Here is a 22,659-nt window from a genome sequence, read left to right as displayed (position 1 = left end):
CATGTGAGTACTCTTTGATGTTCATCTAAAAATAACTAAATTATACCAAAATTACTAAATTTAATGAAATATAATTTAATCTGATAAACTGCTCTAAAATTGAGTATAAGATAAATAAAATGCATTCAAAACAAATAAAAATAAATACGTATATAAAAAAACTTTAACCAGCCAATCCAGCGCTGATCCGGAAGCGACGTACTGACGCTAAAGATGGCGTCAGATTCAAACGGCTTCGGTTTTAGTGCGACAGTAAGTGTTAATAACAGTGTTTTAAACGTTTTCTTTCTAAATGTGTGCTTAGATAAGATGCCACTGAGCGTCGCATAATGATTAAACACGGGTTTGAAGCTAAAAAACCCTCCAATGTTGGTTATTTATTAAGTAAGAGTATTTTTCGGGACTGTTTATCGTACGAGAACAAAGCTTCATTAACAAAACAATGGAGTTCGTCGCTGACTCGATAGATAGCAAGTGTCAGAGAGGTAAGTGAAAACTCAACAATTTGGTTAGGATGAAGGCAGTATTTTAAATAATTCGGTACACATTTAAGCCAACAAAGACTTATGTAAAATGATAAAAATCCCAACAGGAAACACCTGACAAGTATTTATAGCGCTTGAAGATATACGTAGAGATTTAAGTTATAAAATAGAAATCTTGCGGAAATACGGTTTTTTGGGGGGCTCTGTTACTGATGCCGAATTGATCACCTGGTCCGTTTATTCATCACTAGTCGTAACTGTTTTTGTAGAACTTGTGCAAGCTTTATTATTTGTAGGCAATAATTAACTTAGACGATTTGTAAACAGAGCTCGCTGTAATTTCGTGTGCGTCTGCTGGCAGGGCAACAGCAGCGTCTAAGCAACCAAAAGAGTCTCCGGGGTCACAAAGAGGAAATCGGACAGCTTCAGGCGTGACAGTAACAGACATTTAAATGCAATTCCAGGTTCACTGAACTCAGATATGCAGACGGAAACAGCAAAGAGGAGGAGACAACCTGACCGAAGCGAGAGCGGGGAGAGGAGAGCAGAGCCGCGGGATATCGAAGAGAGACCCGCGGGCAGCAGAGCCCGGAGCTCCGGGGAGGACAAGGCAAGGTGGGTGCAGGCAAATTTTAAGACCTAGTTGGCCTTAAAAATGTAAACTTTGGATGATTGAAGAATTAAATGACTGTTTTTTCTTTAGTTTTAAGATTTAAACTAAAATAACAGCCAAAAAGGGAACAGTTTGAAGGGGGGTTAAAAGCATACTTCGACATATTTTTTAAAAAGATCTTAAAAAGGCTACTATATAAGAAGTTATAATTTTTACTTAAGATAACTCTTTATTGTTATTGCACAGTCATACATAGTACAATAGTACATTGGAAAACTGTCCCACGTACAACACAACACGACATTATAAATGTTGAAATTAGTCTTTTATGAATGGTATAAATGAGTCATAAAAATGTGGGGAAATGAGCTTTAGATTCTGTGAAGTTTGAGATAAAAAGTCAGAAGATAAGGTGGAAATTAAACAAAAATGTCGATTTTTTTTTTTTTTTTTGAAGAATCTGAAGAATCTGGACAGAAGGCTGATTAAAAACAATCTGCTCTTTGAAGGTGTTCACAGCATCAGCTAAATTTAAAAATTATTACATAAAAAAAATCACATTTCTGAGATTAAGTTAAGCTGTTATGTGGGTATTTAATAAAAAAAATTAAAAAATAGTTTCTTGCTTTCTTCAGGTCAAATTTGAGCTTTGACGCTCCGCAGCAGAAACAGAAGCAGGCAGTAGGAGACCGACGAAGAAGGAGGGCTGAGAGGAAAGGAGAGGAGGAAGAGGAGTGGGAAGAGAGAGGAAGAGGGAAAGACAGAAGCGGAGGACATGGGGGGAGGGGAGGGAGGAGGGTGGCGTCAGAAGGGCACGATGGGGGCGAGGACTGCAGGAGGCTCAGGTGGAGAGTCAACGATGTGGAGAAAGAGAAACTGCAGCTGAAGGCGAGCCACAACCAGGAGGTGAGCTACAGCCAATCATAACCTGCAGTTCCTCTAATGTCCACTTGAGGCTCCAGCAGCAAAATGTCCAACTTTAAACATGTTTACAGCCTGCTACAAAAACGGTTTGGCTCTCAAGAGCTAATTACCCCCTTCATGTCATCTAAACAGTCTAAACAGAGGTGAATCGTTTAATAAAGTCACCTGAAATTGTGACCAAAGATGAAAATCATAATTATGATTAAAAGATATGAAGGAGTGAGAAAGAAGGTTCAGAGTTTTGGCAAAAAAGTGCAAATAATGCATCGAAAATCCAAAATGTTCAAGATAGAAAGATAAAACTTTGGACAGAAATTAATAATTAGCAAATGATAAATAATCAGCTACAAATAAATAATAATAATGTAAGTGTGTGTGTGTGGTTACTGTGGTGTTTAAGGTGTGTCGGCTGCAGGCAGAGCTGACCCGGCTCCGGTGTTCGGTGGAGCGCGGCGAGGCTCAGAGGGTGGAGCTTCAGTACCAACTGACTCTGAGCCGCAGAGATGCCGAGCGAATCACCGAGCTCAGCAGAGACAAACAGGCGCTCACAGGTACACGAATCCAACGCACCTTTCTGCTTCATGCTGCGTGCGATCCCCCGCAGGAGCAGGCTTCCCGAAATCGGCCAATTAGAATAAAGCTGGCAGTGTAGTTTAGTGCAACACATGATGTCACTTTAACAGAGCAGACTTTTAATAGTCCTTCCTTTTTGATTGTAGAGTGATCTGTGAAATGAAGTGCTACAAAGTTCTGTCCTTGTAGAGTTTTTCATGTCGACAAGTCAAAGAAATATAAGAACTCTTCATCTGTACTCAAGAAATCCTGTCCTCAGCAGGACCGCATCAATCCCTTGCTCTATAAACGTCGTGGCTTAGAGCACCGACAGCTCTGACAATGTTTGTGTTTGTGTGTTAGAGCGAGCGGCGCAGCTCCAGCAGGCGGTCGAGGAGCTGCAGAAAGCTCTGGACATCACGCGGCAGGCCAGCGAAGGAGACCGGCACGCTTCGCAGCGTGAGGTGGAGGAGCGAGATCGACTGATTCAGAGTTTCAGCTCTGAAAACCAGAGACTGCACCAACTGCTGAAGGTTAGAGTCACAACAGAAAAGAGCTCTGTTTTTAGTCTTCATGTGACAAAGAAAAACTCAGAAATGTAACTTAAACATGATTAAAACATTATGTCATTTACCAGCCTAATAATAGGCTGAAAAACAGATTGAATCCAGTATTTCTTCACCCTCAAACAAGTTTCTTGGGGTTTGGTTTGTGTCTTCTGGTCTGCAAGGATCAGGAGGTTGCTCTGGAGGAGTCAGAGACGAGGCTGGCCAAGTTGCAGACAGAGCGAGAGAAGGAGGCCGAGGTGAAAAGACGACGTGCCGACGAGCTAAAGCAGCTGATGGAGAGAGAGGAGAGGAGCCGCAGGGAGAAGGAGGTGAGGCCAGACCCTGTTCCTGTTTTTAACATTGGGTGGGAAACGGGAGAAAGAACAGATGTGTGTCTTCTCTCTCCAGCTGCTGGAGCAGAGGGTGAAGTCTCTTCAGTCGAACATCGAGGCAGAGCGAGGTGCTCACCTGGAGACAAAGTTCAACTCTGAGATCGTCCAGGTAACAAACGCGCAGAGTCGGAGCTTTAACATATTCAATTAAAGCGCAGAGAGGTTTTCACTAACAGAGAAAACACATCAATAGTTTTTTAAACACCTTGGATCAGATAAAATCTCTGTGTGATCCTCAACTCGAATCAAGGACCAGCTCTAGTTCAGAACCTGTGAAGCTGTTAAAAATGCAAACAAGGTGAACGCTTTGGTTTAAAACAACATCCCGGCTTCAAAGCAAGCACTTTGAGTCAAAGTTAGGCCCTTTGTAGTGCAATACGGTGTACATCAGTCAGCCATTTAACTTTGTCCCTTTTTCTGTCCATAATGCTCTTAAAGTGTTAGATCATAGAAAATCTTCAGGACTGATTTAATAGATCCTTACTTTTTGACACTGGCAGCGCATTTTGTGGCAGAGCCTCCCACAACAAAGGAGGTGACCCAGCAGTTGTAACTAATTATAGACCAATATCTGATCTATCTGTGCTAGCCAAAGTTCTTAACCTTCTAAGACCCGAACTCTTCCACAGCATTTTTAATTTCTCTTTGATATTTGGACTGATTGGGACCTGATGAATGTAAAAACAAAGAATTACCAGATTTGTTTTTTACTTGATTTTTGTTTCTAAGAAAAATGAGAGCCACATATGAGGACATTCGTTTAAAATTTTGATAGAACAGTAGCAGTATAATGTCCTCGTAGGTGGATATCAGGCCCCTGTAGAGCAAAATTGAGTATTTTGGTCTAAATAACCCAAATGTGATGTCCACATATGTGGACGCCAGGTCCTAGGAGGTTAAAATAAAAACGATTCACTAAAGGAACTCATAAAGAATCACTGAAGTATCAATGAAGTCTTATCAATATCTCTCCCTGTTCATGTAACCACCAGCTGCGTGTGCGGGACCTGGAGGCGGCGGTGGCGGTGGAGCGGTCCGGCCAGCAGGAGGCACAGAGCAGCCTGGAGCTGCTGAGAGCTCAGTTCAGAGAGGTGGAGAACGCTTACAGCCGGGAGAGAGAGAGGAGCAGCAGCACTGAGCGCGCTCTGGAGCGGTGAGGTCACTGCAGAAAATGCGGCTAAAAAATATATATAAACTGTCATCTGATCTAATCAACCAATCACATCACTAAAGGCTGGATGTATTTTCTTTAGTTGTCTGTAATTGGGATTTCTAACATGTGCACAGGTTGCAGTTAGAGTACGAGCAGTGCAAGTCTGTCATGAGCGCTGCTTTGGAAACGGAGAGGAAGACGACCTCCGACCTCTCAGAAAAACTTGAGGAGGAGGAACGACAGCATGCAAACACACACTCACTGCTGGAGCAGGTAAAACGTACACACACATGCTTTAACTTGGTGTGTTCATGTTTGTGTGTCGTGTGCATGTCGCGCTACGATCATATCTGAATTCTTCTTGCTCATTTCTGTGAACTGTGTTTAGGCCGTTCAGAGGCAGTGCGACACAGAGGAGGCGTTTGTGACCTGTGTGAAACAGATCAGAGGCGCTCTGCAGCAGCACACCAGCGAACCATCAGCGCAACCTGCAGAGGATGATGGGAAACAGAGTCTTCCTGCTGAAGTCCTGCAGCTGCTGAGGACCACGCTCAGCTCATACCAGCAGAGGCTGTTAGACGCTGACAGACAGGTACAGATTCCTCTCGTTTATTTCTGCGTTTCTTCTGGTGAATTGTGATTTTATTCCTCTGCTCTTCTTCTGTGGCAGCTCCAGGATCTGCTGCTGGTGTCGGAGAAGCTGCAGGAGGAGAACCAGACTCTTCAGCAGCTGACCTCAGATCAGAGGAGTCAGATTGATGTAAGTACAGGTCTTTATCCTAAATGGAATCCCAGACAACGATGGGACTAATGTGGACTGCCAGTGCTGGAAAAGTCAGGAGCACTGGATGAGTTTTCTTTTTTACATAATAAATAACGGTAAAAATAAATAAAATCCCAGATTAAAGGCTTCTCATTAAACTTTGTAATGAATCTCAGTGCTCCTTGATAAACAGAATCCAGCATGTATATAAATCACATGACGTGATATAAGCAGACATAAGAGTGGAAACACCAAGTTTGCTTTTTTGGACAGATGGGACTAACACAAGTGTGTCTCTGTGAAGCAGGGACTGTTACTTTCAAAGGACGTTTATTTAAAGATTCTCAGTACGTTGGTGGAAGGTCAGGATCTCTGTGTAATCTGCAAAGACATTTTCTGGTTTGTTGGAAGGTGAGGACATTTTTATGTCTCAACCTGTTTTTCTCTCTCTTTTCTTCTCCAGGAGTCTCAGCAGGAGACGCTGAAACTGAAGGAGGAGGTGTCTCGCTTACGCCAGGAGAGCTCTGATTGGTCGACACAGAGTCAAAGCCAGGAGGCCGAGCTGCAGAGAGAGAGGGAGGAGAGGAAGAGGGAACTAGAGAAGGAGAGGGAGGAGAGGACAGCAGACGTCCAGGAGATAACTGAACACTACAAGAAAGAGTCGACGGTGCTGAATCGAGATTTTTAACATTTGTTATGATTCTGGTGCTGCATTAATCTGTCCGTTACTTTCAAACTATTTTTATCTTCTGTTGACTCAATTTAAATGAAAAAAGTGAAACGTTGTCAGTTAAACACTTGTGTTGTGTGTGTTGTGTGGCAGCAGAGTCACAGTTTGAGCCTGCTCTCTCAGCAGCATGATGTCATTATATCATTACAGCTGAGGCTTAAATGCATTACAGCCTCCTCATACTGAGCCTCTGTCTGTGTGTCAGGCCCATCTGTCCTTCCTCTACTGCCTCTACCAGCGCCTGCTGGCTGGCTGCGTCCTCCTCGATCAATCTCAGAGCATTCTGGGTAACTTCACCTGGAAGGAGCTGTGTGATGTCATCAGCGAGCAGGTGGACCAGCTGACCTCTGACCTCAAGAAAGCCAACAACAAGGTAAACCAAGCTGAATTCACCCACTGATACCCATCCTGTCTTCACCTCAAAAACATTTTTTACTTTCATATGAACACAATTTATAAAATAAATGTGTTTTATTTAATAAGACTTGAAACTAGAATCTGAAACCAGGATTAAGTGAAGTCCAGATGAGTCGCCCCCTGCTTGTCATTAGAAACAATCCAGGTTTCGTTTCAGGTGTTTTCTGTTCAGCTCTACTCTTCAGACCCCAAGAATAAAAGTATGATTGACTAATCACTGCAGCTCTGATGATTGTTCCTTTGGTACAGAGCCAATAAAATTTGTTGTTAGTGAGAACTTTGTTTGCCTTGACTAACTTCTTTCACAGCCAGATCTTAAGAAAAAAGGTAAATTGTTTAGGTGCAAGTGCCAAACCTGGTCAGCACAGGGTTATTTAAACTCTAGTTGCCCTTAAACGTGTTCACTCTGCTTTCATGAGTTACTCACCAGTATCTGTCAATCCCATTGCTTCACTGGTTTTCCTTGATGTTGAGAAAATACATCTCAGAGCCACTTTGTGTCACCAAGAGTCACCTGTAGATGCTGAATGTCATTGTCCTTCTATGGCAGGATGACAAGTTATAATTTGAAGTAGCCTAACAGTTGCATCAGTGACTGCATACAATCAGCAACTGGCTGTCAAATGAAACAAAGAAAGTACAATTCTACAAGATTTCAACGATGTTTAATTATTTATTATTGCGTTTTAATTATTTTTCACAAAGATGTAGTTTAAGGTTCGTCCTTTTTCTTTGTCCTTATTTACATTTTACAGTTTTACAGATTAAAATTACTGTGCTGTAAATACAAGAGAAGTTGCGCCAGGTTAATAAATCTAAAATCTAGTAATAGACCAGGGTCTGCCTAGTAGTGACGTAGTGTGTATGGTTTCTGGCTATCATGTCAGAGGGAATCAGTTCCTGTGTGGTCACAGCTGTAGATAACTTGCATTTAGATGTGTTTGCCTACTTGATAACATGTTAGTCAAAATATAGACAGTCTGAGTGTTGAATTTGAATCAATTGATATTTTGATGGTGAAAGAACTTTACTCGAATGCCAGTCAAATTTCTGTTTGTTTAAATGGGCTTCATCTGATAAAAGTGGCTTTATCTTGTTTAATGCTAGCAAACATGTTGATAAGCGATATAGGAGCGAGCCGGCTAACATTAGCTTCCTGACTATATGAATAAATTGGGGTCTTGTCCAGGACTGTGGCGTCATTCAGAGGCCTGAGACCCCCAGAGTATTTTCACAAACCGGTGAGGTGACACTGAGCTACAAGGTTTCACTTCCTGTACCTGCCAGCTGTGACACATCTGCAACAGTTTGCTGACAGACTGTGAACATTATATTTCCCATGTGGCTAAAATGTTGAAGTGCTCTTCTGCCCCTCCCCCACCTTGTTTTTCTTTGCTCTCTCGCTGCAGATCGCCCACCTGCAGAGCGTGTGCGACAAGAAGAGTGTGTGTGTGCGCGAGCTGCAGCGGAATCAGGAGTGTGTGTTGTCCCGTCTGGAGGAGAGCGTGAGGAGGAGGGAGGAGGAGTGGAGCAGACAGCACACGCACACTGTGAGGAGGCTGCAGAGCGAGCTGCAGGTAACACTCACACACACACTCATCCCTGGGGTGTTTCGGCGCCTCGTGTACGTCAGTCACGTCGCCCTGCAGCGACAGAGGCACTGTGAGCTGAATCAGCAGGATGGAAGCAGAAAGATTTCAGTTATCAGTCCCTTTGGTCAGATTCTCCGAAGAGACGAGACGACAGATACAAAAATCATCTGTTCACTTCCAACTTTGTTGTCTCCGAAAGCATAAAATTCTCTGCAGCAACATTTACAACAACAGAAAAAGTTCACCGAAGAGTGAAGAGCAGAAAAAGGCAAAGCTTAATAGGGATTTGTTACAAAGTTATTACAACCTTTGTGTCACTGAGCAGCGTCACACTTTACACGTTTTTTCTCATGAAAACGCAATAAATGCGAAAGCAGAGAAGAAAAGACATGTTGACACATTTCATGTTTAATGTAAAAGAAAATAAGTAGCTTTGTTTAACCGTGTAAACAACTGTCACCATTAAAAATACCGTGACACCCAGCATTAGGGCTGTTCGATATAACGATATATATCGGATGACGATATAAAAACATCTATCGTTTCATTTTACGCTATCGTTTGTTTCGCGGTGTTGCAAAATAAACTGTTTACGGCAATATTTTTTCATCGTTTTGATGGTCACTGTAGTGGCTATATTACTTTCTTAAAGTTCTCTCTTTCTCTTATATGTAATATAACCACACTACAGACGGACAAGCGCCTGTTTTTATGCGTTGTCGTTAGCAACAACGACGGTAAAACCATAGTGTGGCTCCATCGTCTGCTTCAAAATAAACCGAATCACGTGAAAGAGAATGCAGAGAGTTTACGGATGAGAAGCAAAAAAGGTGCTAAAAAATAAACCTTAGACTCAAACAGGCTTTTCCCCGCAGCACGCCGTGTAATAAATACTCACACTCCGTGTTAATACCAGACGTGCACAGTTACCTAAGATCTGAAAATGGCAGATTTTGTTTGTTTGTGTGTTTTTACGTTGGAGGCGGCATACACATCAGCTCCGCCCACTTCCATCTCTTTGCTGAACCAGCGTGTTTCTGATTTTGGATGCTAACCCCTCCGCGTTTTGTTCCAGCTCTGCCGCTCTCAGTGCGACTCTCTCCGTGATCGCACCTCCTCTCTGGAGCAACGCTGTTCCTCGCTGACCTCTGACCTCTCCCAGCTCAGAGGCCTCCTCTCTCGAAGCCGCAAGGAGTCCTCGTCCTTCTTCTTAGCCTGCGCCCTGCTGGGTGGAGCGCTGAGGCACGCTCACCACCGTCTGTGTGGGCTTTCTGAGCAGAAGAAATTCCTGTGCCGGCAGCTGGCAGAGCGGGAGCAGCTGGAGGAGGAGGTGAGGAGGCTGGTTGATGCTCTGGAAGGAGAGAAAGACCAAGAGAAGGAGGAAGAGAAGAAGAGAGAGAGGACGAGGAGGGCAACGAAGAGGTGGAGGAGGACTGTGTGCGCTGTGCTGGCAGTGAGGAGGTGGTGTTCGCTGGCCAGGAACACGACAGTGTTGCTTCGTCTGGAGAGAGGAGGCGGAGCTCCAGCTGTCTGCGTCTGTGGAGGGGCGGATACGGCGACACAGAAGGGTCGAGACACAGCAGGTACACACACCTCCACAAACAAGAAAGGAAACACTTTCAGTGTGTTTGTAGCAGCTCAAGGAAACACCGTCTTCAGAAGGTAACACACTGATGTTAGAGAGGCACACACAGACTGTGCTGCACTGCTGTGTGTCACTGATGTTGTGCAGCAGCTGAGAGAGCAGCGTAAATACTGTGTATCTGAGTGTCAGTGTAATGACAAGCTACCAGATTCACATACATGCTGTGGAGCTGCGGTCCTGTGAAAAACAGTTCAGCCCACGATTCAGTCGCTTGTGGAACGATCTTTAGCAGCAAGAAGTTGAAGTCATCACTTCCTGTATGACTATCGATCTCTCACATCTCTGTGGAGGAAATTTGTCCCACTCTGCTTCACAGCATTGCTTCAGATGATTGAGGTTTGTGCACAGATCTCTTAAAGTCCTTCCACAGCATTTCAATCAAGTTGAAGTCTGGACTTGGTTAATTTGGTGGGATCGTTGTCCTGTCGTATGACCTGGTTTCAGCCAAGCTTTAGCCGTCGGATGCATCTCCTCACATTTGAATCTTAAATAACAAACAGACAGTTGGTATGAGGTGTTTAGTTTTCTCCAAACATGGTGTTGGGCATTATGGACAAACATCTCTGCTTTGCTCTCATGTGCCCATCGGTCACATCGTTCCAGAAGTCTTGCGGTTTCTTCAGATGCAATTGAACCATGCTACCTTATTTAAGAGTGAAGAGGCAGGGTCTTGAAATACCCAACAAGCCACACTTGTTCTGTTGTTTTCTAATTGTACCGTCGAGAACTCGAGCATTTAGCGTGCTAACTGAGGACCGTAGAGCCTCAAATTACACTCCGAGTGAATTTGCGGGGAGGTCCACTGCAGCAGCAGCAGGAAGTTTTCCATGTGGGATTAATCTGTTCTGACTGTAGAGGTGGAGTTCAGATTGTTTAACAATGGCTTTCTCCTGCTGTCATAGAGGCGCTCACACATGATCGTGAGTTTAATTGAGTGCTTTTGATTATCAGCACGTGGCTGCTGCTTAGCCTCTGAATTCCTGTGGGCGCAGTAAGGGTGGACTTAGTTTTTCACACGTCACTCCTGGATTTAGACGCCATTTTTAAAAAGTAAATAATGACACAGTGTGATATGTTGTGTTTTGTAGTTGGTTTGGGATTTCCCAAATTTTAAGATTGAAGGATTTTCATGTCCTGATTTATAAAACCTTAGAGTTTTGGCACAGTTAGTTCATTGGCAGACATTAATAAGTGTTTCATTCATGATAAATGTTTGGTGGAGTGTGTTTAAAAAACAAAAGGAAACTGAGAAACTTTTCTTTTTTTTTATTTAGACAAAAAGCTGACTGACGGTCGTGAAGGTCTTTGTGCTCGTTTGTTTGGATCTAAACGTCTCTCATCCACCATCCTGACCTCCATGTCTGACCTGCAGGAGGCTCTGGGAGACTCTGGTAACCACAAACACACACACACACACACACACACAAACAAACACACACACACACAAACACACACAGACCTCCTCAAAAAAATCTTGTTTCTTTTGTTTCTCGAGATTCGTCCCCTCCACTCTTGCTCTCAGTGGCTTGCGCAGGCTTGTCCCGCCTCCTTGATCTCCTCCTCGACCAATCAGAGTCCAGCCTATCATCCTGTGGCGTGAAGGAGGAGACACTGAGCAGCCGAATGAGGCTCGGTCTGAGTAGCCTGACGTCTTTGCAGTCTGACACAAAGGTCGCTAAACACAAAAGAAACTCAATTTTATCTGAGAAACTGTCTCCCTCTGCTGACCTTTGACCTCTGTGCGCCAGCAGAGTTTGGTGTCGGTCCTCCAGCAGCATTTCCTGGTCTTCAGCCAGCGGCTGCATTCGGCAGAGGTGGAGAGGCGGAGCCTGCGGCTGGAGGTGGCCAATCTGAGGAAAGGACTCCGGAAGGAGACGAGCAGAATGGTGAGGCAAAACACACACACACCTGCATGCTAAACACCTTCATGACGTACGTGTGTGTGTGTTCAGGTGCCAGACGAGCGTTTCCAGAGTGTGTGCGTGGAGCTCCGTCAGGCTCTGAGCAGAGAGCAGGAGGCTCAGATGCTGATCCAGGAACAGTCCAACCAGCTGCACACGCTGCAGCGGCGAGTCGACGAAAATGCTGCCGAGCAAGCTGAAACACAGCGCACACTGAGACAGACCACACAGGTACGCCACACACAAATATTCACTCTGCTCTTTTTGAACATCAACAAGTGTGTTACCTGCAGCAGGTGGGATTAGGCCACGCCCACACAGAATCTGACTCGACCTGGGTTTGATGGACGCTCTATTGAGAACATGTTCACCACTTTGCCTTCTGTCAAACAGCCCTTTCTACAGTAAGCAGGAAGTCACCCAAATTGCTGTCCACCAGACTCCATTCATAAAAACAGTAATTTTACCTCACAGAACACAGAACTGTCTCCTGCTGCTTCGATTGATCAGGCAAGTTTGCCCTGTTACGTGACTTTGGTGTTTTGATCCTTTGGTTCAGACACAAACTAGAAAAGTCTGACCGCAGCCCCGTCATCCTGTCAGAGAAAAGTTAAAGTTTAGTTAGTGGAGTTTGGTGGAAAACAATTCATCATCTGTTTCCACAAATAGGTGGGTAGATAAAGCTTTAAACACATTTCAAAACCAATGTAAGAACTGGGTGAACTGGAACTTAGAAAGTGAGACGCTCTCTCTGATGCTATCATGTTTAATGTCAAACTGCACGGATTTTAAATATACAAAAAGGTACAAATCAAAAATCTAGCATTAATATTCTACATTAATAACCAACAGGAGGAGCAAGCCCCACTCCTTGCTGTTACCTTACGAGAACCTAGAGTTGTTTACTGTGAGCTGTTTAATGGTGATGTTGTCAATAATTTACCTTCACAGTTAATGTGGAAAAGATGCCTGCAAGCCTGCACAGTGGACACCTTAGCCCTGGTGCAGTGATGGTTACTTTCAGGTAACTCTAGGTCTCTCTCTCTCTCACCAGGTGCTGTCAGAGGCTCGGCAGGAGGTGAATCGGAAAGAGCGCTCACTGAGGATTCTGGGTAAGCACCTATCAGGGATTCAGAAGGGGAAGAAGCAGGTGGAGGAGAGGCTGCAGCGAGCTGAGGAAGAGCTGAGCGATGCCAGCAGGTAGCGGGCCTTCTTTCCCTCCGCCCAGAAGTTTGTTTACTGTGAGATTGTCGGTTGTTGACGTTGTTGTTTCTCAGACGTCGGGACGGTGTGGTCAGCTTCATGAAGGCTGCAGAGGCGAGTTGCAAGCAGGTGAACACATGCGCACAAACACACACACACAGTGAGGTGACCTCACTTTGACTGCTGAAAACTCACTCTGGGCCTCACAGTTGTTGAAACAATGCAGTGTGCTCTTCAGTTCAGGGACAGTCTCGTCCAATCACAACACTCTCTGAAGGCCAAGCCCCGCCCCTTGCTGTTACCTCACGAGAACCTAGAGTTGAGTGGAGCAGAGAGCATCATGGGAGCTCCTGAGGCGACAGCGTGCCAGGTAGCAGAGCGAGGAAGGAAGTGTCTTTCTTTTCTTATGTTTTCCCTCCTTTCTTCTTCCTTCCTTCTACACCTTTCTCTCCTCTTTAGCCTCCACCCTTCGCCGCTCTCAGTTCATCCCTTCATGTTTCTCTTCCTGTGCAGAGTTTTCTCTCCGCCGTCTCTCAGCTCTGCCACACCTGCAGCTCCAGGATTGATTGGCTTGAGCAGGAAGTCTCTGCCCACCGCAGTCATGTGACAGCACTGCGTAGCGAGCTGCAGGATGCCTGTCTCCGTGACAACTTGGCCTTTGTTCCTGTAAGACTCCCTCTCCTTTAAATACTGGTCTCTATAAGCCTCTATCTTTAGTGTAATGAATTATTTTTATACATGCAACAATTCCTGTTTACAATAAATATTACCTTTGTTTCTCTTCAGGTGTCTGATTTCACAGAAACCTTTCCTGTCGCTGACTTGGAAATACCTCAAGCTGTTCCCCTCTGTGATTTGTCAAAGAACCCGATGATCACTGTAAACCACTCCCCCTCTAAGGTAAACCCCACCCCTCCATCAAAAGCAAGTTCCTCCCCTACATCGGCTTCTTGCAAAGTCACCGTGGGTCAAACGAAGTTGAAGAAAGCCACAAAAAAAACCAGAGGCCACGTGAAGAGCGGAGGGCGGAAATGATCACATATATAATGATACAAACCACAGAAGAAGAAACACTTTTTTGAAGTTGTGGAGGCATTCTGATTTTAGAAACTTCTCCTTCAAATAACCAAAACTTTATTCATCTGCAGTAGCGGGCAAACATGCTCTCTCCACAGCTGTCTGGTGACAGACGCCTGAAGGCCAGATGGTCGAGCGTTACGACGGCGACTCGGTGACGGATCAGCAGCTGCCGCTGCCACCAGAGCTGCTGTCACTCAGACGCTACTGCTCGTGTGCTGTGGCCGAGTGCGTTCTCAAAGGATTCATGTGAAAGAAAACATCACAGTCGGTTTTACTCAGTTACCTCACTGCAGATTTTCTGTTCGTGTTACTTTTTCGCTCTCGTGTGAGCTGAAATTTTGTTTGTTTGCACACAGAACTCACGAGCAGATACATGTCCAGCTAAAGCAGAAAAACTAAAGAAATATAAATGTATGTTTTTTTGTTTATTGTATTTGTTTTTACTTATTTATTGTCAGATTTTCACTGTTAGGAATTAAAAATTAAAAATAAAACACTAAGGAGTGACGGCAGCATTTTCATTTTACTAATCTGAACTGAACACAGCAAATAATTTTTAAAGGAGCAAAATGATCACAAACAAAAAAATAACCCCAAATAATCTCTAAGGACACAGGACATCATCACAGACACAAAATGAGTCCTTAAGAGGAAAAAGTAGAAAACAAATGACTTAAAGGAAAATTAAAATTATACAATTAAATAAATAAACTAAGCAAAAAATAATAATCTCAGGAACACTGAATGACCACTAAGTTTAAACATACATGACCTCAGAGAGAAACAAATTCCTCCAAACAAAATATTGCAAAAATAAAAAACATTAAAGATCAAAACTGAAGTTGTGAAAACAAAAGTTTTCAGCAGGAAAAGCAATCAAGACAAACATTTCATAACTACTGCATCAGCACAATAACTCTGTGTGTGTGTGAAGCCTCAGGCGGTGTGTGCTTCTTTTTTTTATTTGGCATTACCATGAGACGGCCAAAGAAATGTCCTCGGGCTCTGAGTGTGTGACGTCTTTACAAAGTGACTTAAGCTGCTGACACACAGAGAGCCGCGCTGATTCAGCTGAACGCGACTCTCTTTCCTCTAGAGGGGTTCATCGTTTTTTTTTCTCTGTCTCTGAGGAGTCCCTTTGAGCTCCCCCTCCTGTCTTACGCTCTTCCTTTCATACTTATATCCAACTTATATTCTCTGCTTTTTACTGTTGTCTTGATTTCTTCTTTGCACTCAAAGAGAAACAAAATTAACTCAAACAGAAAAGAAAAAATACACATAAGTGCCACTCAGTCCTAATGAAACTTCAGCTCTTATCAATACAAAGACCGTTTTCAGTGGGCGTAACATGACCTGCTCTCACCTTTTCAGTTATGAGTCCTGGTGGCCAGTCCTTCCCAGCTTACTTTTTTTAGAGTATTTATTTGTCACAGATTACACAGTTTTAGTTTTATTTAGCATGCAAGCTTTAAAGTCTCTATCAAAGAAAGTGCTGGTGTGCACAGAAAGCTTTTTCCTTGACAGTCACTGGAATCGGGTAAAAGCTGTCTCCCTCCTTCAGCTGTTGACTCCTCTGTCATTTGCTTTGAAAGGAGTGGGTAGCTTAGCTTAGCATCACAGAGAGGACAGCTGGGTTAGTGTTTTCCACCAATAGAAAAGTGACAGGTTCATTGAACAGGAGGCAGCGGTCAGAGTTTGTCCCGCTCTCAAACGACAGATTAAGTTTAATTCCTGATGAAGCAGCAGCTTCTCTCATAGAAAACCAGATTCAAATGACAAATCTGAGGAGCTGTGAATTCCCTCAGAGGATAAAAAATGTAATCCAGAAACAAAGATAAGCTCCGGCATGCAGCGACACAACAGGATCGCCAGCTTTAACCGCTTCGACTCGTGCCACAGTGACCAGCAGCTGCACTCGAGGCTGCTTATCTCAGCGTTTCCCAGAAAATTACATACAAACACAATGTCTCCTGTGACTGTTAGAATCTGTGAAGTAAAAGTATTTCCACTGGGGACGAAAACCTGATAGTATCCATCCACAATATTGGCTCTTCTCGTAGTTAAAGCCTTTGCTTTAAAATGTCACAGTCTACAAAGGAAGGATGTGACGGAGTGGCCATATGTCAATAACAGAACACTAACCTCCATGGAATAATATCCAGGAGGTTTTCAATGAAGCAAAATCTTTCTACGCTTTTTATTTGTAATTCTTAAACCTCTACAGAGTTCAGGCAAATTTGTTAAGGACTACTTTCATGTTTAAATGCATGAAATATAGCAGAATTTACTGTGTATGAGATCAGGAACTTCAAAAACTAAACAAACTGACAAACGTTATCTTTACAGTCAGTTTGAGACATTTGCAGGTGTGAAGATCTGAAAGGGGAAAATTGTTTTGGCTCAATGGTAGTCCAGAGAGTCAAAGGCAAATCAAACGGTGCACCTTGATGGTATATTAAAGAATTATCTGAGAACCCCAGGCCTATAATGGTTAGTAGTGTTTCAATGGTGTTTGATGGACTATGAATCCAAGTGCTTGGGTATATTGTTCATGGTGATCTGGATATTTGTTGAGTAAGTAACTGGTTTGCAGTTTTGAGGTTCAAATATTACAAGTTCGTTCTGATTGTGTTTGTTCTTTGGTCGTGGAAATTTGGTTCTGGAAGGTTATACCATTTCTCTCTTTAGAGAGTGCCAAAATCGAAGCCCTTAGTATTCAAGAGAACACTAGAACTGTGTGGTAATTACCTTCTCAAATGGTTTAAATCATCTGTAAAACTGTCCAGTTTTTCTTCTTAACCATAGTCGTTCCTCTGAAACTTGTTAAAGATCAGTAAATACAGCTACTTCATTTGCAGGATGACTTTAGGATTGCAAACCTGCCGTTTGCAGATGGGTGGAGTATCGTTACCCATCGGCAGCCACATTAAAGTATTGATAATAAGCCCTGACTTGTTTCATGTGATGAATCGGCCTCTGCTCTGAAGTCTGATGTGACACCGCGAAATGTCAAACAGCAACTTAATCCCATGTTATCCTTTCACACACATGACAGACGTTAATCCACAGCGCGATCCTCAAACTGTAACAGGATTAAAGACCTGAAAGAGCCGCCTTTTCATGGGTTTGTTTTTCTATCAACATCATAGGAACTTTCTTCCAAGTTTGAGCCTCCTGTTCATTAAATAATAATACGACTAAAGGCTGGAACACGGAAAGAAAACAAAACATCAGTACAAAAAGAATGAATTAAAAGGTGTCAGCGTCCTGTTTCTGTTCTCGATCTCCCATATGAATACTCCACAAACTTTTCTTCTCCATCTCCGAGTCCTCCCAGCATGCTGTCCTAGTTCCACCTGTGACAGCGCACACATTTCATTTAAGCCCACACTTAAACACACACTTTCCCAGCAGTGACTGCATTGCTGCCAAGTTGGACTCGCTACAAAGAGAAACCCTCTCACTCTCCAGAGCAATGACACAGATACAAAGGGGGTGGGATAAGGGACTGCAAAGAGTGGGGGAGGAACGAAGATGGAAAGAGAGGACACACTCAGGCACTCAACATGTCCTGTTAAATATATGTTTACCACAAAACACACACAGAGTCTTTAGTGTCATGTAAAATTCACCTCTGGAGCCCGCTGAACTCAACGTTTGAGGTGACAAATGGCAGAAAAGTGACAGACGGGGAAAAGCCATGCTGGAAGCAGAGCAAATTTTTAATGTATTAGCTGTTTAAATGGAGATCAGGAATACTAAACCCAAACATGTGCAGGGGGCCTGAGGAAAGAGCTAGTTTGAATAAACTCTTTAGAACAACTGAAAGTCAGGTTGGATCACACCAAGGGGCCACACATTCTTCATTCCTGTTTAGATCATTTGAATTGAGTTTGAAGCAGAATGTCAACTTCGTCATGCATTTGCATCGTCTCAGAATCACGTGTTTAGAGATGAATTGATCAGCCACAAATCAGAAGGTCGGTGGTTCGATCCCAGGCTGCCTCCTGGCTGCATGCCGAATATCCTTGGGCAAAATACTAACCCCATGTTTGCCTACTGGTGGTGGTCAGAGGGCCCGGTGGCGCCTGTGTCCGGCAGCCTCACCTCTGTCAGTGCGCCCCAGGGTGGCTGTGGCTACAACGTCGCTTGCCATTGCCAATGTGTGTGTGTGAATGACTGAATGTAGCGTAAAGCGCTTTGGGGTCCTTAGGGACTGAGTAAAGCGCTATACAAATACAGGCCATCTTAGTGCAGCGTATACAAATGCCGGCCAATTTCCAATAATCTCATAAACCCACATTTTATTCACAATAGAATCCATGAAACATTTTAAATGTTTAAACTAAGAAAATGAGCCTTTTAAAGAAAAATATTAGTTCATTTTGACTTTGATGGCAGCAACACATCTCAAACAAGTTAGGAGGACATGGCAACAAAAAGCTGTAAAAGCAACATTTGCAACTACCAAAAAGTTCATTCACAAAAGCACCTAAAGTATTTTTAAACACCTTGAGTTAAAGTGTTGTTTCAAACATACTTTAATGTTAAAGTGTCGGAGAGCCAGTGTAACCTGGTTCACTGAGTTTCCTGTAGACTGAGCCAAGAGTACAGGACCAGGACTTACAAACACACATCAGGACGAGGAGAAAGAGGGGGTGGTCCGCTGCTGTGTTTCAAACACCACCCCTCAGAGAGGTTCTGCTCAGGAAGTATGTCAGGGAGCGGCGATGATCACGCGCTAACGGGGAGTTATCGTCTGATATTTTAATTAGTACGACATCAAAACGGGAAAGAGGTCCATTGGATCCCAGCAGACAGACAGCCTGTCCAACAGCCCTACCTTCACTGTATGCGAGTGCCTCCACCTCACAGCAACAATACAAGATACTTTTCAGGTCGTTTCAGTTCTCATGAGGAACAACTGTGAAGTCTCTCTGCTTCTGGTATGACTGTTTTTTTTCTTCTGCTGATCTCGGTGTGAAGGACTGAACTGAACTCTGGTCTACTGGATTATTTTAATTCACAGCTTAATTTAAAATTTTCTTTTTGTCCTAAATCTGCATAATGGGTTCTTAATCAAGCCTAAATAAATGTTCTAATTAAAGGTTTTTAAAAACATTAAAAGTACTTTGTTTAGGATTTGGGTGGTAACATCAATTACACTAGTTTTATTCTAACACCAATAAATACATTGACATATTTCATCAGTCATCTTATTTTATGTCTTATGAAATAGTTAATTCCATCTCTCTTTGGTCTTAAGATTAATTTAAAAAAGGCTCCAAGAAAGAATTAAATGTGTAGTGAACAAACGTGAACAAAAATATATGCAGATCACTTTAAAAAAAATAAAAATAAAATCTTGAGCAGTAACTATCCAAAACAAGTCTCAGATTATTCAACTTCTGGATGTGACCCAAAGTATTTAGATATGGAAAGTTACAGCGCTCAACAGAGGAAAGTATTTAAAAATTGTAGTTATTTTAAAGATCTATACAGAGATAAGATTATTGAGAAACGCACAGAGAAAGGTAATAACTAAACTTAGTCCTTAACAAGAGAAAATTACATATTTGTGCAGCAGAAACATTTATTATTATCTCCCAATGCCTCAGATTTAGCTGACGATCAGATCAGATTCTTTACAAAGAAAAACACTTTAACTTCCTTTAGTTGGAACAGTGTGACATTTCTTTCTTTCTTTTTATTCACAAGAGAACTTGACTGCTTCATTAAAGCTCTGAGAGAACAAAACTCTCAGGACGATATAATCAATTTAACCTTGTTGCTGTTTCTAACTGCAGGGCAGAAGTCCCACTGTCACCCTGATTCAATCTGACCCTCGGGTGGGGAACCTTCCTCCCTGGGGGAAGCTGTTTCTCAGGGGACACAGATGCTGATGGACACACCAAGGGCAGCCTTATTTATTTAGTAGTCTTAGAGCGGTGTCTCTCACATTAGATGACCTGTGAAAGAAACAAAGTAATAATCAGTTTTTAAATCTGCAACCAGGACTATGGCTAAAAGAAGGTGGAAACAATTTTCGTTTTAACAGATAAAACATTTTAATTGATTTTTAGATTTCTGGGCAAGCACTACATGGCTTGCTTATCCTTTCTAAATGCACATACTGTTGTGTACTTTATTCTCTTTTTGACTAGCTTCTGAGTTTCTTTGCAATTAATTTTTTTTTGTTTGTTTTGCACATGCAGAAATATACAGGGTGGGCCATTTATATGGATACACCGTAATAACATGGGAATGGTTGGTGATATTAAAATCCTGTTTGTGGCACATTAGTATATGTGAGGGGGCAAACTCCTCAAGATGGGTGGTGGCCATGGTGGCCATTTAGAAGTCGGCCATCTTGGGTACAACTTTTGTTTTTTCAATAGGAAGAGGGCCATGTGACACATCAAACTTATTGGTAATGTCACAAGAAAAACAATGGTGTGCTTGGTTTCAACGTAACTTTATTCTTTCATGAGTTATTTACAAGTTTCTCTTTGTTCACAGCCATTGACATGTCGAAGAGGTTGACACGTGAGGAGCGGATCGAAATTGTGTCGATATCTGGTGAACGCAGTAACCGGGTCATTGCAGCAGATTTCAATGCAAGACACCCTACGAGACCACCCATCTCCCATGCTACAGTCAGCAAACTGCTTGCTAAGTTTCGTGAAACTGGTTGAGTGTTGGATTTGCCAAAATGTGGACGCAAGAAAACTGTCACTAATGAAGAAACATCAGTGGCTGTCCTAGCTTAATTCAGCAAGAGCCCACAGCGTAGCACTCGCCGCATGTCACTGGAGAGTGGCATTAGTCGAACATCCCTTCAGCGGATATTAGCTACTCACAAATGGCAGCCTTACAAACTCCAGCTACTGCAGCATCTCAACAAGGATGACCCAGATCGGCACAGAATCTGCAGAATGGGCAAAACAAAAATTGGAACAGGACCCTCAGTTCACGCAGAAGATTTTGTTCAGTGATGAGGCAAACTTTTATGTGAATGGTGAAGTTAACAAACAAAACCACCGCTATTGGTCTGACACTAACCCACATTGGACGGATCCCTCCAAGACTGTTGGAACAACAAAAGTGATGGTTTGGTGTGGTATATGGGGTACAACGATAGTGGGTCCATTCTTCATCAATGGAAACCTCAAGGCCACTGGATATTTGAAATTGCTACATGATGATGTGTTTCCCTCTTTATGCACTGAAGCTGGCACGTTCCCTGAGTTTTTCCAGCAAGATGGTGCACCGCCACATTATGGGTGCCAGGTCTGAGCATTCCTAGATGAACAGTTTCCTGGAAAGTGGATTGGTCGTCGTGGGCCAGTTGAATGGCCCCCAAGGTCTCCCGATCTGACCCCCTTAGACTTTTATCTTTGGGGTCATCTGAAGGCAATTGTCTATGGTGTGAAGATACGAGATGTGCAGCACCTGAAACTACGGATACTGGATGCCTGTGCTGGCATTTCTCCTGCGGTGTTGCTATCAGTGTGTGAAGAGTGGGAGAAGAGGGTTGCATTGACAATCCAACACAATGGGCAGCATATTGAACACATTTTATAAGTGGTCAGAAACTTGTAAATAACTCATGAAAGAATAAAGTTACGTTGAAACCAAGCACACCATTGTTTTTCTTGTGACATTACCAATAAGTTTGATGTGTCACATGGCCCTCTTCTACGGTGGCCCTGAGAAGCCAAACGGACTGCAACTTCAGAAAACACTTGCAAAAAGAAAAATGCTGCAAAAAGAAAAACACTTGCAAAAATCATTTTCTGATGTGACCGAGGTATTTTAACATGTGCTAGATGATGCTCAGGATGTTTGATGAGGCTGTGGTGGTGCAGCAGATAACAACAGACTAATTAAACTGATCCCCAACGCCAGTAATGCACCAGGTTTCAGAAAGGAGGAAGCTGTCCAAGCGTCAGTCAGTAGATACTGTTTCATATTCTCTTAAAATCATGCTGGACAGCCACAGAAGCGCATTCAGTAAAAGACTCAATCAACATCATGTGATGCATCACAAAATATCACAGGAAATTATTCCCACCTGTGAGTATCAAAGTTTAACTCCTCCTTGTGACATCTGGATTGTTTTCACTTGTAACATTTTGTAAATACTGTTGGGTTTTTTTTTAACTTTGAAATATTTCATTTCCATTTGGCCCTATTTTTTTTTTTATATATGACTTACATTATTTTACAAAAATGTCAGATGATTCAATAAACACAATAATTTCAATAAATTTGGCAACTATATCATGATTTGGGCTTTAAAGGGCTGAGTGTCTGTAATAATACAATTTCTCCTTGGATTAATTAATTATTATGATTCTGATTATCCATACCAAATTTGTTTAATTTTTGTATTTGAAACTTCTAACCTCTGTTTTTGTGGTGGGGATGCTGGGTGTGTGGCTTACAGGTTTTCAACAAAAAAACAACAACACATGATTGTTATTATTATTTGCTTATTTCAGATAGTTTTCCAACTTCTGTTTTGAAAAGCATCAGAAACATGAAACTACCATCAGCATCATTGCCATTATTATAATCATGATATTCTGTCAGGGTGGGAGACAAAGAACAAAAGGGCCCAATCACATCCAGTGAGTGTAGCTAGAGGGTGGAGTCAAA

At 42.8% G+C, this 22,659-nt stretch overlaps 1 protein-coding gene across 3 annotated transcripts; it reads left to right on the top strand.

Annotated features, from left to right (window-relative positions):
* Positions 1–201: 201 nt before the first annotated feature.
* ccdc171 (coiled-coil domain containing 171) lies at positions 202–14,519 on the top strand. Of its 3 annotated transcripts, XM_085260002.1 has the most exons (25): positions 202–485; positions 950–1,100; positions 1,734–2,004; positions 2,423–2,573; positions 2,938–3,107; positions 3,305–3,451; positions 3,531–3,623; positions 4,507–4,667; positions 4,802–4,940; positions 5,056–5,259; positions 5,338–5,427; positions 5,894–6,097; positions 6,366–6,533; positions 7,987–8,154; positions 9,245–9,752; positions 11,089–11,205; positions 11,310–11,485; positions 11,566–11,700; positions 11,767–11,946; positions 12,770–12,915; positions 12,993–13,047; positions 13,157–13,288; positions 13,432–13,584; positions 13,705–13,818; positions 14,094–14,519. In XM_085260002.1, exons 1-25 carry the CDS (start codon positions 443–445, stop codon positions 14,151–14,153), a joined length of 3,936 nt encoding a protein of 1,311 aa, XP_085116128.1. In that variant the 5' UTR covers positions 202–442; the 3' UTR covers positions 14,154–14,519. The 3 variants fall into 3 exon arrangements, with proteins under 3 accessions (XP_085116128.1, XP_085116115.1, XP_085116123.1); XM_085259989.1 differs by having other exon boundaries at positions 13,705–14,519; XM_085259997.1 differs by having other exon boundaries at positions 211–252; positions 13,705–14,519.
* Positions 14,520–22,659: the final 8,140 nt, after the last annotated feature.

This window comes from Mchenga conophoros, linkage group LG3 (genome assembly GCF_057382185.1).
Source record: "Mchenga conophoros isolate Kocher_MC1m ecotype Shallow Benthic linkage group LG3, M_conophoros_male_GT1.1, whole genome shotgun sequence".
NCBI lineage: Eukaryota > Metazoa > Chordata > Actinopteri > Cichliformes > Cichlidae > Mchenga > Mchenga conophoros.
The sequence above is the reverse complement of the archived record's forward strand: the minus strand, read 5'-3'. Positions and strand labels throughout refer to the sequence as shown.

Excerpts from the sequence above, each read along its gene's own strand:
- ccdc171 (XM_085259989.1), top strand. The coding sequence starts at position 443 with ATGGAGTTCGTCGCTGACTCGATAGATAGCAAGTGTCAGAGAG. Across the intron at positions 3,452-3,530 it reads GGAGCCGCAGGGAGAAGGAG|CTGCTGGAGCAGAGGGTGAA; the intron begins GTGAGGCCAGAC and ends TTCTCTCTCCAG. Across the intron at positions 6,534-7,986 it reads TCAAGAAAGCCAACAACAAG|ATCGCCCACCTGCAGAGCGT; the intron begins GTAAACCAAGCT and ends CTCTCGCTGCAG.